Source organism: Mytilus trossulus, chromosome 9 (genome assembly GCF_036588685.1).
Source record: "Mytilus trossulus isolate FHL-02 chromosome 9, PNRI_Mtr1.1.1.hap1, whole genome shotgun sequence".
In the NCBI taxonomy this organism is placed as follows: domain Eukaryota; kingdom Metazoa; phylum Mollusca; class Bivalvia; order Mytilida; family Mytilidae; genus Mytilus; species Mytilus trossulus.
Window position 1 is genome coordinate 27,149,243 of NC_086381.1, and position 19,691 is coordinate 27,168,933.

The 19,691-nt window shown below is 32.7% G+C and overlaps 2 protein-coding genes across 10 annotated transcripts in view; one reads left to right on the forward strand and one right to left on the reverse strand.

Moving 5' to 3' along the window:
- LOC134685395 (zinc finger CCCH domain-containing protein 4-like) lies at nt 1-17,172 on the reverse strand. 9 transcript variants are annotated; one of them, XM_063545121.1, is made up of 15 exons: nt 17,092-17,172; nt 12,921-13,486; nt 12,112-12,287; nt 11,514-11,791; nt 11,207-11,330; nt 10,207-10,392; nt 9,469-9,577; nt 8,948-9,057; nt 8,508-8,604; nt 7,939-8,116; nt 6,874-7,676; nt 6,204-6,428; nt 5,020-5,108; nt 4,528-4,598; nt 1-4,163 (listed from the first exon to the last, which is right to left on the reverse strand). In XM_063545121.1, the coding sequence occupies exons 2-15, from the start codon at nt 13,438-13,440 to the stop codon at nt 2,816-2,818; spliced, it is 4,314 nt and encodes a 1,437-aa protein (XP_063401191.1). In that variant the 5' UTR covers nt 13,441-13,486; nt 17,092-17,172; the 3' UTR covers nt 1-2,815. The 9 variants fall into 9 exon arrangements, with proteins under 9 accessions (XP_063401191.1, XP_063401195.1, XP_063401187.1 ...); XM_063545125.1 differs by lacking the exon at nt 17,092-17,172 and adding an exon at nt 16,829-17,060 and having other exon boundaries at nt 8,535-8,604; XM_063545117.1 differs by lacking the exon at nt 17,092-17,172 and adding an exon at nt 16,829-17,060.
- LOC134685396 (transcription elongation factor SPT5-like) overlaps nt 17,095-19,691 on the forward strand; it is a 46,076-nt gene continuing 43,479 nt past the window's right edge. The window contains exon 1 of the mRNA XM_063545126.1: nt 17,095-17,157. Within this exon, the coding sequence (XP_063401196.1) occupies nt 17,107-17,157 (51 nt within the window). The 5' untranslated portion in view covers nt 17,095-17,106. The remainder of the gene's footprint in view (nt 17,158-19,691) is intronic.

Here is a 19,691-nt window from a genome sequence, read left to right on the forward strand (position 1 = left end):
TGGTATTTGGTATTTTATTTTTAGGGTTACTAAGTAACAAGTCTATTTTATACAAATGTCTGCTAATGTACAATCAAAACAAAGGGAGACAACAACAGATTCTTCCATCAACTACCATGACTGTTTATGGATTTAATTCAACTCAATTGTGCTGATCAGCATTTAAAAACTTTGATTTTTTGCATCTTTTCTGTTCTGCATCAAAAACTTTTTAAACTAATAGTCAAAAAATCTATATTTCATTATTTTTCTTACTGGTCTAAACAAATTTTTGCAAAACTTACCAGTTCAAATAAAATTTTACTTTTCTTGAACAACGGACTAGTGGTTAATGGTGCAGACTGCAAGTTTTCATTCTGATTCTAAATATAATTAAAACCACTGAAAGTATATATTTTTCTTTTTGAACAATTATCAAGCTTTTGCAATTTTTGTCAAAAATTTCAAATCCATTAAATGATTTAAATAAGATAATATAACAACAATTTCTTCTTCTGTGAGTAGTATAAATATATTTGACTTAGAATCATTAGTGACATATCCATGGTGACATTACCATGGTGATTATATATTTACAAAGAGATTCAACAAGATAAAAATATGGAGTAAAGCATAGAAAATCAATAACCTTCTGAGTAAAGTATCACACATTAAAAATCGGTGGTATAAAATACATAGAATTATAATTCAAAACTAAGAGAAAGAAGATTTTAAAATGATTGAAAAGTGAGGCATGGGTTTGAGGAACACTCTCAATCACAACGCTATATATCAACTGCTTTAACTTACTCCTATTTAACATCTACGTTTTTTTCCAAAAACTTGAAGTACAAATTTAATTTGATAGAAAGACACATGTAAGATAAATATAAATACATAAAATTGTAGACATCTCAAGACATCTCTGTTCGTTCAAACATATTTCTAATGTTTTATCAAACTGGATAGATAATAATAATTCTTTCACAAGATCTTTCAATGTATTTTCTCAATTTGGAAGAACATGTACATTGTATATCATTTAGAGTAAGTTCTAACACAGTGATGGTGGTATAACGGTTCAGAGAATAAAAGATCAAGAGGTCAAGATCAGAAGAAATAAAGCAAAGGAAATATATATCAAAGAGAAGGAACTTTTGTTGTTTAATTTAAAAAGTCATCAAATAAAATCCCTTCTTTTGTTTAGCAATCACATCAGAGCTGTTTCATTGTAACAAACACTTATCTTAGGACAATACTTATTGCAATATATTAATAGTGTTGATACAACCTCTGATAGCAGCGACTTTAAAGTGCTTTGCCTGGTAATCTTACAGAATTCAATGAAACTGCCCTTTCTCCTCATTGCCTTAACTCTATTTTATACTGGTGAAAAAATCTGTCTTGGAAAAAATTAATTTAGTAAGTCAGAGTCAGACCCTAACTGAATAATAAAAGATAGAAACTTCCTGTACTATTGCTTGATAAGTTTGGAAATTTCATAACAATGAAGGTTCACATATATAAATTTAATCTTTTGTAATACATAATCTGAATGTATATCATATTATTCTTTAAAAAATGTTAAAATGTTAAAACATATAAAGTTCAAACTAAATATGTATTTTTTTTATTTTCATTGGACAACACATACATTTTTTTACTATCACCTGTTAAATCATAACAGTTTTCAAGTCTTAAATACATCACACTGAAATCAAACATTTTAAATAGGTATTACAGATAGATTATTGAATTGTGAATAGTTGTAACAGTCATGATAATTAAAAATATCTTTCATAATTTATACATGATAAATGCAAAATGTAACATTATTTTGTAACAAGTTAGTTTCTGAATTGCAATATACAAAATACACCTCATGGATTGTTTTCACCATCTATCCAAAGTGAGTACCCCCCCCTCAAAATTTCTATAATAAATATCATTGGCTCAGTACCAGGGAAGAAATGTGTACTCTTCTTGGAAGACATTCAGTTATTATAATATTGAGAATGGAAATTGGGAATGTGTCATAGAGACAACATTTATCAAACCCATGTCATTATGTCAAATTGTGTACAACTTCTATTTCAGTATTCCAAAAATATAGTTTGGCTCAAATATTATGAGTCATAATGCAAGTAATTTTGTAAAAAATTGAACACAAAACAGCCCTTGTTGATGAACTGAACATGCCAGTCTAAAGTTTACTCTTAAAGCTAGGAAGTCAGACAAACTGGAAGTTTCGCCTATCAAATGCACAAACCCACTCAGGACATATGGGAAAAGTAAAATCCATGAGCTGCAACTCATTACTTTCTCATCAGATTGATACACTTCTATTTTAGCAAGCATTTAATATTCACAAATATACACATGTATACACAAATCTTTGAATATCCTTCGTGTATACTAAAACACTTATGAACACACACACACACACACATAACTTTAGGACAGGACAACAAATTTACATAACAAATTGTGTAATACTATCTCCATTTGACAGATTAGGTACACTGTACAATAATCAGTCTATATTTGACTTATTGGTCCATTTATGTTAATATGTATTTCAGAAGCTTATCATGGCATGGCATATATTTGTTAGTTGGTCCAGTATAATTGGAAAGGACAATTTATATTTATAAATCTATAATTTTCAGTAAAAATATTGGTTACATTTTATTTAACAGTAACCATAATATGCATCATGTACTGAAAAGTAATAGCCCCATTAAATGTGAATTAGTTCTCTAATTTCACTTTGTACACATGAACACAAAGTAAAATACTGATACAATATATCTAACTTGTCAATGGAGATCAAAAGCTAACAGAATGGTGATGCTGTAGGATCCATTTGTTTAAAGTAAAGTTTTGTACTAATGTTTTCTTCCACTGGAGGTGGAATAAAGTCTGGTAACTCTGCTATTGACAGATTTTCAGGCTCCGTTTTAACACGAGGTTCAATCTTCTGAGTCCTTGGGTCTTGTTTAACAGCTGGTTTAGGATTATTAACTGGTGGTCGATTGTAACTGTTATATCCAGAGTTATCTCTTTGTTCACTTTCAGCATCAAGTGGAGAACTATATTCCATGCTACCTTTCCGTTGTCCCCCATAACGTCTCTGTCCAGTCTCACTTGCCACACTTGCTGGTTTGATTTTCACTTTAAATCTTGGATCATTCCTATAGTCTATTTTAGTTTTTGCTGCGTCACCACTTTGTGATGTGCTATCAGAATCAGATCCTCCACCACTTATCTGTCGACCTAAGTTATTAGGTGAGTCAGTATTTTGTTCTACCACAGGGGTTTCTGACTTTGCTCTAGGATCTCGAACTGAGTTTTGTCTCTTAATTCCTAAAGGATCTGGTTTTTGTTCAGAATCAGAATCAGTGGGATATTGTAAACTAGCTAATATATCAGAAGGTGAAGGACTAGCGATTTCACCAAGACTTATCGGTAATAATCTTGGGTCGCTAGGCTTCGGTACATTGATAACCATTCCTCCTGAACTGCTATCATGGCTCATTTGACGTGAGAATCTTGGATCGTTTGGTCTTGACGTAGCAACACTAGACCTTGGGTCTATTGGACGAACAGGGAGATTATGAACACCACTTGGTGGATTTGACATTCCACGCATTCGTGGATCATTTGCTCGACTTGAGGCATTTTCCGATATTGTCCTTTGTAAGCGAGGATCTATAGGTTTAGCACTAGGTTCACCTTGCTTTTTCATTCTTGGATCCTGCAATAGAGCACTAGGTTTAGATCTAGGATCTGCAGGTTTAATGTCAGCTGCCTGACTAAGTTCATGTGGATTTTTATTTTCCTTATGACTTTTCATATTTAAATGATCTAAGAATTTTTTCATCCTTGGATCATTTTTGAACTGTGGATCTAACAAATTAATCCCTTGCGGTGGTTCTAACCTTCGTGAAGGATCTACAGTTACTATAATACACCTCCATTCTGCATCACCTGGTCGTGAATTTATTATTGCTGGTTCACTATTCCATTTATTGACCGGTGGCACAGTTAATCCACTAGTAAATGTTCTAGGATCTGCAGGATGGGGAAAACCCATGTGACCTGCAGGATCATTGCCATGGGGCATAGCACGAGGGTCCATATTGCGTTGTCTTGGGTCTCGTACAGGAGGATTTGTAGCTGGGCTGTAAAAAAAGATCTTCATTTAAAAACATGTACTAGTAACAAATTATTCTTTCCTTTAAATAATTTATTCATAATATTTATCACATTAAGTCAATTACATAAAAACAAATAAGTGTGATGAAGTCATACTATTTTTTTTTATTATAAACCTATTTCCATAAAAAAAATAAAAAAAAAATTATACTTCTTTTTTTTCTTATCATTTTGGTTTCATCCATGTTCTTGGTATTAATCATAACTTGGCTGCAATGATTCTGTTAATTACACAAATGAAGAAAAATATGTCACTTTCTTATAAATTAGAATATCTAAACTATTTGTATGCCATTAATATATTTTATGTAATCATAGAAGAGTACTTACCCAGACTGACTCTTTATAGCATTGATCATCTGCATCACATTAATAGAGGAACCTTGTGAAGGATCTGAAGTCTACAAATACAAATAATAAAAGTAGTAAAACAAGAAACTCTGGTGATATACTTAAATATAAAATAAGGAGATGTAAAATAAATGCTGATGAGACAACTGTTGGTACAATATGTTGACCTCCAGATGACTTTTAGCTATTTGTGTTGTTACCTTGCTGTCTTGAAGATCTCATTTCAATCAGTAAAAGTATTAAAAGTATTTTGAAATATGGTTTATTTTCATTTCATTCAGAGTGTCTTAAAAGTATTTTTAGCTTCACATGCATCTTCCAAATATGGATATTATTCTCATTGATAACAAACAGCTCTGGTGCACAGAGAAAATCTAATTATACATTTGTGAACTTTGATAACCATGCTAGAGAATGTGTAAATATCTTCCAAAGGAAGAAACAGTAACAAAAGTCCTACAATAGCCCTACCTCCTTCTTGCCCAGATTTTTAAGAACATCTGTAAGTTTTGGAGCACCTCCATCATCTTCATCACTCGAATACCAATTATCATCCTCAACTGAAAAACAAAATAAACAATGTTCAAGTTATCATATGACACAGTGGAAAATTTTATTTATATAGTAACATTAATTGAGGGTTACATTGCAGACTTCTATGATCACTGTGTATCATCAGTACAGCAAATATGGGTACTAACCTAGTGAGCATGATGGATTTTTAACTGACACAGTAAGACAATTTTTGTTTTGGTTACAAAATATCACTGCGTGCGTCAATTTAAACATAGTTGTTGTTTTGAGAAATGATTTGGTTGTAAATTGATGATTAGAGAAGTCTCACTATTTGCCCAAAACAAGAACACTAATTAAAATCATGTGCAAATACTTGTTAAAGAAGTTGGTGCTCGTCTCATCCAATACGATTCTATATTCATTGCAGCTCTTTTTCTGACAGAAGCCCACTGTATGTGCTCAATAAGAATAGCAGTTTCAATAATTGGCATTGAAACCTTTCATACATAATGTTATTTTTCAAAATTGTATTCCTTAAAGAAGCATTGTGTACAGTGTATATGTGTAGTTGACCACATAAATCCTTCTGTATGGTGCATAGTTATTAAAGTGAAGGTTTGCTATATAGCTTTTCTCGCTTCGAAGTACCTTTAATGGCTATATCAGCTGTACTGATGATACACAGTGATGATCCTACACAATATTTTCCCATTTGACTCCTACGATCCTTTCGCTTTTTCTGTTTATAACTCTTATGACCCCATTACTTTCTATTTCCTAATTTGTATTTCCTAACGGATGTCACATGTGGAGCAGGATCTGCTTACCCTTCCGGAGCACCTGAGATCACCCCTAGTTTTTGGTGCGGTTTGTGTTGTTTATTCTTTAGTTATCTATGTTGTGTCATGTGTACTATTGTTTGTCTGTTTGTCCTTTTCATTTTAAGCCATGGTGTTTTCAGTTTATTTTTGATTTATGAGTTTGACTGTCCCTCTGGTATCTTTCGTCCCTCTTTTGTATTGACAAGTAAGAAAACATATGATGAATCTGATATAAACAAAGTATTCCCAATAATTACATTATCAAAATTCGAAAAATCACAACTACAATCTACATTTGGACATCTGAAATGACAGTACCTTTAACAGGTTTTGATTTGTTTTCCTCAGCAGAGCTACAGCTATCTTTGCGTTCCCTTTTAATGATTGTTTTATCCTCTTCTCCCTCTGATTGGCCCCCATGTTGTTGTAGTCTCATCATTAACTCCCTTTGTTTGGCAGGTAGTTGACTCAGTGATCCAAGATCTAATCCCATCTGGGCCAACTTCTTCTCATTTTCATCTGTTTCTTCATTCTTTATCTTTCCTTAAAAATAAAATAAAGGTATATTAAAAATCATTATACATGCTTAATATCAAAACGTTTTCCCATAATCGTTCATGCATTTAATTTCAAGCTAAATGACTTACTTGTATTATTAACAAGTTTTATTTTGGTATGAAATTGGTTCTTGTTTTAAGCAACATAAACTTTGACATGTTTTTAAGTCCCTTTGACTTAACACAAGTTTAAGTGAAATCAGCATGATTATTCATACTTTAAAAGGACTCTACTCTTTAGTCACAAAGTAGACTACTTTTATGATGTTGATATAGGAGAAATCTTCAGGCAAAATTTTCTGACAATATGGAAGTTTTCTTAATCTGAGTTTTAAAAGAGACCAATGTGAATAAATTTGTTTGATAATTTTATTTAGACCAGTTAAGCCAAAACAAAATTTGACCCAAGTTATAATCCTGCTATAACTAACCTGCTTTAGTGCCATCCTCTTCAGTTTTTATATAAGGCATCTCATCATCCTCATCATCTCCTGGACTGTAGGCTTCCTCCTGACTTGAATCTGTATTCATCATGGGATTTTTAAAGTTTTGTCTAGGGTCGTGACTGTCAATTCCAGGATGGTTTGGACTGAGTATGCCCATTGCCTGACGAGGATTCTGCATATTTGGGACTGACATTGCCTGACTGACTTGTGGTGATATATTTGGATTTACATGACGAAGTAGAGCACCAACTATCGCTAAAGCTGGATTTAGATTGGGATTGTTCATTCCATTTGGTCCACCCATAGGCCCTGGAGGACCCATTGGTTGATTCATCATTCGTGGTCCTTGTTGTCCCATTGGCATTGGAGGACCTCCCATTTGTCCTTGTTGCATTGGACCACCCATTTGTCCTTGTTGCATTGGTCCTCCCATCTGTCCTTGTTGCATTGGTCCTCCCATCTGTCCTTGTTGCATTGGTCCTCCCATCTGTCCTTGTTGCATTGGTCCTCCCATCTGCCCTTGCATTGGACCTTGCTGCATCCCTGGTGCCATCATATGTCCCATGGAGTTAGGTGGACCTCCCATCTGCATTGGTCCATGCCCCATAGAATTTGGTGGCATATTCATAGGGCCCTGTGGTCCTCCCATTGGTCCAGGGGGCCCCATCTGACCTGGACCCTGAGGTCCCATCTGTCCAGGTGGCATGTTCATCTGTGGACCCATTGGTCCACCTGGTGGTGGTCCCCTCATTCCCCCTTGCATGGTGTCATTATAAAATCCAACTGGTCTGAAAGACAATAAAAATTTAAATTATTTGTTGCAATTTAAACAAAAGTCATTGTACAACTACTTAACTGTACCATATGATATATATTATGTTGCCAAAGTAGAGATCTCATAGACTAGAAAACAGTTATTTAGTAGTGCATTCTTCTGCACAAAAAAGTGACTTTTCTTTGTTGTGAAACAATTTCATACAACCACCATGTCAATACAGCTCGAGGTTCTTTGCATAGTGTGTCATAGAATTTCAAAATAGGAGTACTCACCGTGGGGCCTGTCCCTGATTTGGACCTTGCATCCTCTGTTGTGGAGAGTTATTCATAGGACCTCCTTGTGGTCCTGGTTTCTGAGGACTTTGCCCTGGAGGAAATGTTTGAATGTCAAATAAAGATGGAATTTTCTTTATTCTTTCCATCTGTTCCTTTAAATGTCTAGGTGGGGATCCTGTTAATATATAACAATCTCCATATAAACAAAATGTCAAGTTCATGTACACACACAAAAAAAACTCACTACCCCAAAAAATTACATTTATAAAACTTAAAAAAAAAAAGTATTTGTATTTCTGGAGCAAAATTTGTGCAGTGGAACAAGACAAAATGTAATATATCCCACATTTCAATAAATCCTTTTTAGTTATGTCTAACCATTTGATAAATTGGTCTCTTTGAGATTTTATTGTTTGTGAATTACATTATCAAAATAAAGTCTATGAAATATTAAAATTGAACCAATGAGTGACTGCAAAGCACATCAGTGTTTCACCAGTAAATAAATAGTAAAAGCTATTAAATTAAGACATAAAGATGTAATAAATACTATTATTAATACTAACTATCCTTTTCAAACATCAAGTTTTTACCTAGCACTCCTTGTTTCTGTTGTCGACCATATTCCTCCTCCTCGCCATGGTGATCACCTCTAGAGTTCATCTAAAATATATACCACTTACACTTAACATATACACAAACCTCTTTTTAAGTTTTATGTTAGTTTAAACATATTTATTGACAGTGGATTGGGAAACATTTTTTAAAAGTTTTGTTTTACTGTACCAGTGAGTTTCTGTCTAATCCCACATCTTCTGTTATTTATATAGAACATCTGTCAACAGTGTTAATAAAATATAACGAGACCATGTTGCAACCAATGTAACAGTAAATCATCAATAATGTTTCACTTCTGGAAATATTTTAAAGAATGTTTTTGAAAACTGTTTAAAATGTCTATTTCAAATCAAAGAAAGATAACCTGATTAATATTATAACAACATACCCTTTCCACAATTGGAGCTGTTTCATCACTTGGTTCATCATGGGAAAATTTACAGTTATCACCTTGGTAACACTCCTGTCCAGTGTGGTAAAATTTACATGGATATTCACATAAAAAAAGTTAAGGAATACAATTCAAACAAAAGTTAAAATAAGTTTAATAATTATCTCTTATGAACAAATTTTCTATTACAATTTGTACATATACAAATTTGTTGGTGTACAGTTCTCTGCATATTTGCATCTGTATGTTTTGATAATTCTACTTTAATTCTGCAAAATTTTACATATTCAACTCATATTGTGCAACTAAATTCCTACATTTTACGTGCAATTTAATCATAAAACCAACGGATACTCAAATTATAATGTTTTTATTACTTTAATTAACCAGTTAATTAATAAATTATCAAGTTGATTTCCAGATTCAAAATCAATAGATGAAAATCTTGCCACAAACATAACAATGTATTATCCCAACTCTTGTTACTTTTTTTTGTTTTTTATCTACAAAAAGGATATTGTGCATAAAGATGCAGTTATCTCCCTTAGAACAAGATCCTCCTAAGTAGTATTTACATAATTCTGGCTTCTTTTCACTAAATTCATGATTAAATGGACAATCTGCTCCCTGAAAATAAAAATGCAAATTGTTTTGTATACAACTTTTTCTTAATTTTCGTAAATTCCATGTTACAATAGTAAGATCTCTAATATCATCAGTAGACTGTTAAATATATCAATATAGTAGATAATAGAGAGCACACATATACATGCACTGTTGGAAGTCTGACATCTTCCCAATAACAATTCCATAAAGAGAAGTCATTTTCCCTAGGTTTCTAAAGAAGTGTGAGTACTGCTTATTATTGGTTCAAACCTTGGGATATTCAAAAAGCTTAAATTTTATAAAAATAAAGCTAATTATCCAAAATTTGATTTAAAAAAATGAAATATTCGATTTATCCAACATCTTTCCTGTTGTTTACTTTGTAAATTTTTCATGTAATAAATCCTTGTCTTTATTGGAAGGAAAAATAATTGACTGATCACATTTTCATGTTTCAGTGTTATTAAGCCTACATAAAGTTCTTTTCCTAAATGTACAAATTACAATCAAACACATGATTTAATTTGATTTTTGTTGTTTTCAGGCCACTTTTAAGCACTGCATTAAGCCTATTTTGTGGCTGCCAGTTTTTATTGGTGGGGGAAGCCAGAGTATAATTAAACACATGTCTCCTAATTCTAAGCTCTTACCTTATGACATTTTCCCTCCTTGTAAAACCTACAGACAGGTCTCTCATCCATTGGTGTATCTAACAATGGCTTTTTCTTTGGTGGTTGTTGTTCTGAATGTTGACGATCAAATTTTCTTTTGTTGTTCTGGTAATTTTTTTGTTTTTGTTTCTTGTTTCCTCCTTCTCTATTTTTTTTATACAAGTTCTAGTAAAAAATAAAGAAGTTACAAATACATGTTTTGTATAATTCAATGTACATAGCTAATAATTTTGTGTTACCATTCATTAATTTTTTGTTTTTAAAATTCCAATAGGGAACATAGTTTATATATACTTGTTTAAATAAACCAATTTTTCAAGACTTTTCAGCCATTGGCCTTCTTCAGTTCTTTATTTTTATTTATTACAATGGGAAGGGTTTTTGGATAAGTAATTGCAGATTTAGCTTCCTTGTTTTACCAACATTTTTAGTTAATTATTCATTAATTCCCAAAATTAAAATTTTAAAAGTGATGAACTATAAACAGAACATGATTGACATTGATTCCGACATTTTATAATAATTCCGATATTACAGACTAAACAGTGACTTTAAAAGAGGAAATTTGAATCTTTGGATTTCTCTTGAAATAAATTAACTTTTTTATATGCTAAAAAAGATAAAGGTTAAATACCACTGATTTCTCCAGTTGTTTGGATATTTTTTTATAATTTGCTAACTTAATCTCATCAGATTTCTGTCAGTGTCCTGTGGCTCTTGGGAATATTTAAAATGAAATGTATAAATTTTTGATTTAAGTAATAGATTTATACTTAAACAATCTGAAAATAACAAATGAAAGTGAGGCATTTTGGAAATCCTGTCTTTGAAAGACTTGTCCGATTTATTTATTACAATGGGAAGGGTTTTTGGATAAGCAATTGCAGGTTTAGCTTCCTTGTTTTATCAACATTTTTAGTCAATAGAAATTTGTAATGGTTGCCTCCCTTAGAACAAAATATCAAAATACTGTACTAACCTCCCCTTCTTCAATAGCCACACTGGGATCCAAATATTCATCTCCCTGCATAAGACTCATCATGCTCTTCTTCTTCTTTTGTTTCCTCTTATCTTTATAATCATCATATCCTTCATCTTGGTACCTACAAATAATGTATAACAATTTGTTTAAGATTGAAATGTTGAAACAATCAAATTTAAAACCTGCACATTTAGTTGTTAACAAGAATAAAATAATTTTGCCTTTTAATTATGACTTATAAAAACTTCTCTGGTCTTTTTTTTATACTAATATCTAATACTGAATGAAGGAACACTCTGCTTACTCTTCTTGAGAATCCTCATCATATGAGGGACTATCATAAGGTCCTGGAGGACTGTCATAAGGACTGTCGTATGGACCTGGAGGACTATGATATCTATTTCTTCTTCTATCCCTGTCTCTGTCCCTCTTCCCATGATTACCATGACTGCTTGCATGTTTACTGTCTTGTCTCTGAGCACCTTTAGGGGACTGTTTTTTACTTCCTCCTGGCCAGGCCTGCTGCATTTCTTCATCATTAACTTTGTCATGGTCAACATAATCAGGTCTTCTTTTTTTCTTCTACAATCAAAGAATAGATTGTTAACAGATGAATAGTAGTTGTGTAACCTAATCACAAGCTTTAAAAATTTTTACCCCTGCCCATTACATTGAACACCTTGGAGATTTGTTAAAGAGGGACACACACTGCAAATCAATCATAATGGCATTAGGCTAAGGCAAATGGTTTTCTTTGTGACTAAAAAATGTTGAAAATACATCATTTAATTCAAAATATCTTTAGCAGAGGGATGAAATAAATAAATTAAAGATGAAAATGAATGAAGAAATTTTTAACAGACTATAGGCATGATAGGTAATATTTAAACAACTCATCTTACCTTATGATGATCGTCCCTGGATTTCCTCCTTTTATCTTTATTATCCCTATGATCTCTATGTTTCCTTCTCTTGTCATGATGTTTATCCCTCTTTCTATCCTCAGAATTATCAACCTCTTCTTCATCTTCTATTTCTCCTCCACTATCTTCATTTTCTAAACTAGCATCAGTTTTCTCTGAAAAAACATTAGTAATAAATTAGTTTGTCGAATAATAATATTTTCTGAGATAGATCTCTGCTACTTCTTGCAAAATTTCTTCATCAAATTCATTGGATGCTAAAAGGTGGTGTTACTTACATGAGAAATATCAATCCTAGTGTAGAAGTGCATGTTTTTGCCAAATTGTCTGTTGTTTAACTTGGTGTGTTTCTTAAGTTGAAGTTTCAAAGTTGCATTTATTTGGTATTCAAACTTAAAATCAAAACTGCCTTGCATTAATCATTCAAAGGCAGCATTATGAAATAAAGTCCATTATTGTATTGGTTCAACTACAATTATGAACAAAGGAAGACAACTCCAATTGTAAATATTACTTTTAAAATGGCATCACTAAATACATGCACCTTTCAAAATGTATGTACTTTGCTTGATATGTTCATAGATAGGATGTATAGAATGACTTTTTATGTTGTGTTCAACCCATTATGTCTTCTTTATTCTTTTTTTCTTTTTCATAAGTACTTATTAAGTAGTGATAAAGTCTTGATAATTGACCACTATCAATCAAGTCAGAAAAGGGTTTTAATTGCATGATTGTAATCTTTCACCCAAGTACTATTATGCTAAAAGAAGATAAAGTCTAAATACCACTAATTTCTCTTTCTAGTTTTTTAGAATCTGAGGTCTCCTGTTTTTTGGAGCTGGTTTCTTCTGCTTCCTCAATTTCACCATCTTCTAAAATTTCTCCATCTTCAGCTTCAATTTTCCTGAGTTTTTCTTTAAGTTTTCTTTGTTTAGATTTTAAGTATCTATCTTCCTCATCATGTTTTCTACTAGATTTTTTATGTGATTCATCGTCTGATAATTCATCTGATTTTCTGCGATGATGATGATCATTTGAATCTCCACTTGATCTACGACTATAGTCTTTAGAGCCATAACCATCATCGTCATGAGCACGGCTAGGTTTATCACCAGAGTTTCTACGTGGGGATCGATGTTGTGAATCTTTGCTATTGCCAGAATGTCTTTCTTTCCATCTCTTCTTCGGTGAATGAGATTTTAGATCCTTTGGCTCATCTTGTAAATCCCCATACATTTCATCATTGTCATTTTTCTCGTTTTCTTCATTGTTGTTTTCACCAAAATAATCCTCCTCTTGTTCCATTTTATCACAGTATATTGGGTTTTTCACATCACATAAGTAGCTTTACCTGAAACAATAGAATATATTTTTGTAAAAACAAAGTACACACTAATGGCAAGACTAATAAATAAATGGCAAGACTAATAAATAAATTGCAACATTGTTCGTTATCAAATCCTTTTTTTTTCATAAATTCTGCTAAATACCACCTTATTGTTCATAATTTTGCTAATATATTCTTAAGACAGTTAGCTTCTTTTTCACTTGGTTTAGTTGTCTCATTTGCAATCATACCATACATGTAGGTACATCTTTTATACAGACATAACTTTGATGGCATGAAATCTTTAAATGGAAACCAGAATTATGATGTACTCTGTGGTTTATTTTTTTAATTTAGACATGTTAGAAGCATCATTTAAGAGCTCAAGAGACATCTTATCGTGAAAATCTCTTGTAAAACTTTTCATTTTACCACATCTCATATATATTCCACGAGTTAATATAAAGTGGCAAAGATTTGAATTATAATTTCAATAACTTTGTTGAAACTGGGAAAGTTTTATAGCAAATGTTTCAGGAATATTGTCAAAAACATTCTGAGCATGCTGAGATGATGGTATTATTTCCACAATTGACAAAGGTGATGGATTGGACAGTAGACAATTACTATTTACATGTACTTGTCTAAACAAAATTTCTCAAAAACAAAGGTAAGATTAGGAGTGGGACTGTAAAAAGTATCTGTACATGTACATGTATCAACCATATATGTCGCACAATAAGGGTGCCTTTGAATTTGCCTGACTATGAGGGCAACTTGTTACTATATATCACAAATAGACTGCCCAACTCTCAACCTTACCAAAATTTTGTCATCAAAGATTGGATAATTCAACAGAAAAATTAGAAAAATAAATCAATTGAACCCTTTCAAAGATAGACCTGAAACTGAGTTTATAACCACTGAAATTGGGCAAGTTTTATATTTTTAATACACCCTGTTCTCTATTAATTAAGGAAATAACTACAATTGAGCATGCTCTTGAAATATCATGATTGGTTTTATATCAATCTTTAGAAATATTTTATAAGCTTTTTAGAGGGTTTTCTTGTTTTATTTTTTTTAATCCTCATTTTACCAGAGAAGAAAGTGGAGCAACTATTTGACAAACTTTTCCTCCTGACTGAGGCATTTTTTTCCCCTAATTGTGATCTTTAATTCAGCTTTGATGCAATTAATTCTGAACCAACTTACAAGAGGTTTTAAATGATGGTAATAAATGTCAGCTATGAATATGGGGACAATATGAAAGTCAATAATATTATTTAGACATACTAAATCTGGGAGTATGATTCACATGTACTTAAAATGATACATCTTCCTTTAAATAAAAATAAAAACTTCCTGGTCAAATAATTTTAACATGTATGACTAATGACTTCCTTCTTAACCATGTTAACAGGATTTTTAAATTGGTACATGTATTAAGATAAATTTAAGTCTTTAAAATATATGTATACATTTTTTAATAGATGCATATAAATTAAGGAATTCTAATATAAATGATCGCTGAATAAATGCTAAGACAAAAACAAATTTTATTGCAATAAAGGGGTCCTTAATTTCCTTATTTTCACAACTTTCTTTCAGTAAAAAATAGTAAAAAGTGGGTATTTTTATTTGGGGTAACTGTCACTGAACTAAAAGCAGACAAAATCCAGAAAAATAAATTGACCTTATTCATTTCATAAAATTTAATTTTTGAAAAATCCTAAATTTTTGTGTTTTAAAAGACACAACATATTGTTAAGAATTCTATTTTTATTACGAATAGATAATTTTTTAAGGGACAAAATAATTGCACGATTACCTGCACTATGATGGGTTTATTCTTAATCAATATACAGCCCTTATAGGAAATCAAAATGACTTTTTAATCCAAAAAACAAACACATTCAAATTTTTATTTCATGAAAAAAATGATATATAATTTTTACATTTGCATTTTTTTAAACATATATGTACAAGGGTAAATTTGAATTATACTACTTTTCATTTTCAGTCTTTTCTTGGTTTTGGGGAGGGGGTTTAAAAGTATTTAAATAATAAATAAAAAAACTTTATTTGTAATTACTAAATAACAAACAGCTGGTAAGTAATAATCATCTCTAAGCTGAACAGATTGGGGAAGATTCCAAATAAACAAGTATCAATTAACAGTGATGGATTGAACTTTGTATTTTTAAAATTATAATGATATATGAGCAAATTTCAGGAAATCCAGAATTTACAATTTTCAATCACTGCAAATTTATATTTAATTATAAGGATCTTCAACCTGTTGAACAATATTCCTTTCAAATGAAAATTGTTCATAAAACATTGACAAATGTAAATATTATTTAACATAAACTAAATTGGCAAAAAACTGCCAGGACCAAAGGGAATTGTACACAAGAGAAATGGGGTATGGTGGAAAGATAAGGGAGGTCATTGCATTTTTATCACTTGCAAATATTTTCTTTAATTTACATACAACATGGGTGATGGGATACTCATAACTTATGGATACATTTGGTCAAAGCATTCTCAATACTGAAGTTGGATAAAGGACGAGGAAATTAGTAGGAACTTTGTTTCTTTTGTTTTGTTTGCTCTTCTGTGTGTTGTGAAATCCAGTGAATCTATTTTTAGAAACACGTTATGTCACAGGTGCCCGCTGTTTACCTTGACAACTAATCACAACAATGGCGGTGAGTCATGTGATCAACACAGCTTTCCGGAAGTATAATCAAATCGGATTGAAGTCATATGAGCCCAATCTGAAGCCATCCTTCCCCCCTAAATACATTTAACTGCAAAACAATCTTTCTTTAACTTTAAAACATTCTTTTCATGCAAAATAATAAAGTTTATTAACTTTTTGTTGAAACTTTTATGATGAACAAAGAGCCACGTCACCATGTTTTGAGAGACGGGCATTCGACAAAAAAAATCACAACATAGAAATAATAACCCGGCGTTAATTATGAAAAATAAAGAATTACTTGAAATATTAGAGGCACTAGAAAATTTATTGGTGCCGTTAAGTTACATTCCATCCTTTTGGTTACAACACAAAATTTTTAGTTCCAAGATGGCTCAGCTAATTTGCATAATTTATGCATAGTTTCTTACAATACCTTGCCAGTGCGAGTTCATTTTCCTTTGTTTTAACTTTGTTCTAAACGTTGCGTTTAGAAATTTATATATATTTCGTTGTATTGACGAATTATCCCATATATTCCTCGTCTGTCCAGATTGCTCTTGAGCTTGTGGCCAAACACCTTATATATTTGTGCAGGAGAAAGGCCACAGGAGAAAGACTTTTTGTGAACTAATATTACGAGTTAATGGGAAAGATACCGTTTAAAATCTTTTAACACTGAAGTCTTTCGGCTAGTGCATTAATCAAGACGGATTGTGTAAGGAAAACAGGTCCGAATATCTCCAGATTTTGAATGTATTTCCATAGTAGTTTGATCACTACGATTCCCTTACATCGACCAAAATGGCGACGTAATAACCTTGCGGGAACCACGTGATCTCATTCATAATCAAACAGTCTGTGCATTAATCTGCCCACGTAGCTAAGATATTATATGTTGTGTCAAGGTCTAATAAATTACCAGTACGTTCTTGTCATGATGATTAACAACCATGGAATGCAGATTAATTCATGTTTGAAACAAGAGGTACACATGTGTAAAGCGGTATCTGAAGAAAAAAAATCAATATTTTTTTTTCATTATATTCCTACTCTATAAAATGTCCTTCTTTATTTCATAGTATGCAGGGATATAATATCAGTCGGCTCTCGCGAGTAGGGCAGGCTATTCCCGTTTAATGTCAATAGTCATCAAGGAAATAATATACATGATCATACATGATTAATGATTTTTTTTCTCACTTTGCCTCGGAAGTAAAGGGGGATGGGCATCGATCCGTGCCACCAAGAAACGGTGACTCTATCTTTTTGAGTGCAGTTATAATCTTATAAGTTTTGTATTTTTATGATGTGCAACAATCCAGGAAATCTCCATCAGACCATTTCCTTCCTCTCAGTCTCAGTCCGGCCACAATATTTGAACTTCTGAATTTTTCTATTCAGGCTTCGGGACGGTGCGACAACGGTGACCAATTTGGAATTCAGCTAACTATTTCAAGTAAAAAGCGGCATTTCGGATATCCCGTATAAGAAGAAATTTTGAAAGTATGCTAAACGATAGACACTCAAATAATGAAATTGTATGAAGGTACAAAAAATAGATAAAAAAGATAAAAAAAAAACTGACTACACCAACAGCTTGTCTAGTCATGGCCCGTTTGACTTTCATTAAACTTGTATTAATTTTATACAGGTTAAACAACAGACCACTTGATGTATATATTCTTTAAAATACCTGCGACATATCTAGACGATTTGTTTACGTACAAAAATCCTGGTGTCGATTTTTGAATTTGCAAATGAAATGTATCCCTCTCAACTGAATCACTCTTTCTTAAATGATCGTTATAATCATGATAATACTACTGACAAATGTTCAAATTCATGGTAATCTTCATCATAAAATTATGATGACTACTAGGACTATTTTTACTGAGAACATTTCTCATTTCGTCGACGTTCTAAATGTGCGTGTTTGCAATCTCAGATTTCAATAAACGTTATATACCTCGAGAAGGCCGGGATTACTATGGGTAAATAACCTCATCTCTCTTTCTTTTCCCTTATTTTTTAAGGGGGGGGGGGGGGGGTTAACGAATGACATACATCAATTTTGATGATAATTTAGTAGCAATATTGACATTTTCCGTTATTGCAATTATAGGGAAAAAAGGGGGGATGAACAATTGGACATCTATCCACCAAACCGGACCATAATATATCGAGTGGTCACATCAGGTACGTGATGTCCACGATGGTTCCACGATGGGTACATGACAGAAAATTAAATTGTTATTGTACTGTCGTGGGTTTGTCGCAAGTCGGTCGTGCAACAGTCGTGCGACAGTCGTATGACAATCGTGAGTTGTTTGTGGGCTATTTTTCAGGTTTTCATGTCATGGGATGCGCGTGATACTGTCGTGTCACTGTCGTATGACAGTCGCACAACAGTCGTTGGTCACTCGCGCGCTTAACTCTGAACTACAAGTATATAAAAAAGGCCCGATGTATTGCGTTACATTTGCCATTTGCTTTCAATATTATTCAGTTTCATCATAAGTTCGGTCCAAGTATATAAACGACGTTTTTCGTATTAGTTTATATCATAATTGTTTAGCGAATTTAACTCAGGATGGCCCCGAAAAGGAAAATTATCAAAAGAAAGGTGGTAGTCTAGCAACGCTAACAGGACCATATTACTTTGCTCTTGTTGAGGTATGGCAAACCACCTATTTCATTTAGCAGGGCCAAGCGTAATATACTGGTGGAATAGCCTTCCTCTTATTAAAATGACAGACGGTATGTTTTTCCAAACATTCATTCCCGCCGTTTTGCATTCTTCTTAATAAAACTAAAATATGTTGTACGTCAGACAATCAATGTTCTGCGAGCATCGTACGAAATTTGATATTCGTGAGAAAATCGTGCGACTGTATCACGAGTGTCTTGCGACAGTTGTGAGATTGTCTTACGGCAGTCGCGTACGAAATTTATATTATTACAATGATAAATGTTGGTATATCCACGACAATGTATTTATCGCAAGACAGTCGCACGACTGTGATAAGACACTCTCACGTTAGACACAAGACAGTGACACGACAAAAAAAATCGTATAGCAAAAAAGGTTCATGTTAAATTTTCGTCCAACAACACACAACAGCGCCACGATGCTCAAAATATCGTGCGACAGTCGTATATACCGACGATCACAGATGACCCGCGATTTGATGAAATTTCATGTCGTGGCGCTGCAAAGGTGTGTCGTTGGTTTGTTGTGACCAGGCTTTAATATGGCGTTCATTATCACTGAACTAGTATATATATTAGTTTAGGGGCCAGCTGAAGGACGCCTCCGAGTGCGGGAATTTCTCGCTGCATTGAAGACCTGTTGGTGACCTTCTGCTGTTGTCTGTTCTAATGGTCGGGTTGTTATTTCTTTGACACATTCCCCATTTCCATTCTCAATTTTAAATGCAGGTCGCCATGCAATACTCTATAAAAGGACCCGTCTCGGATGCAAGATTTAAAACAACGCAAACAATTTAACAACTTAAAAGA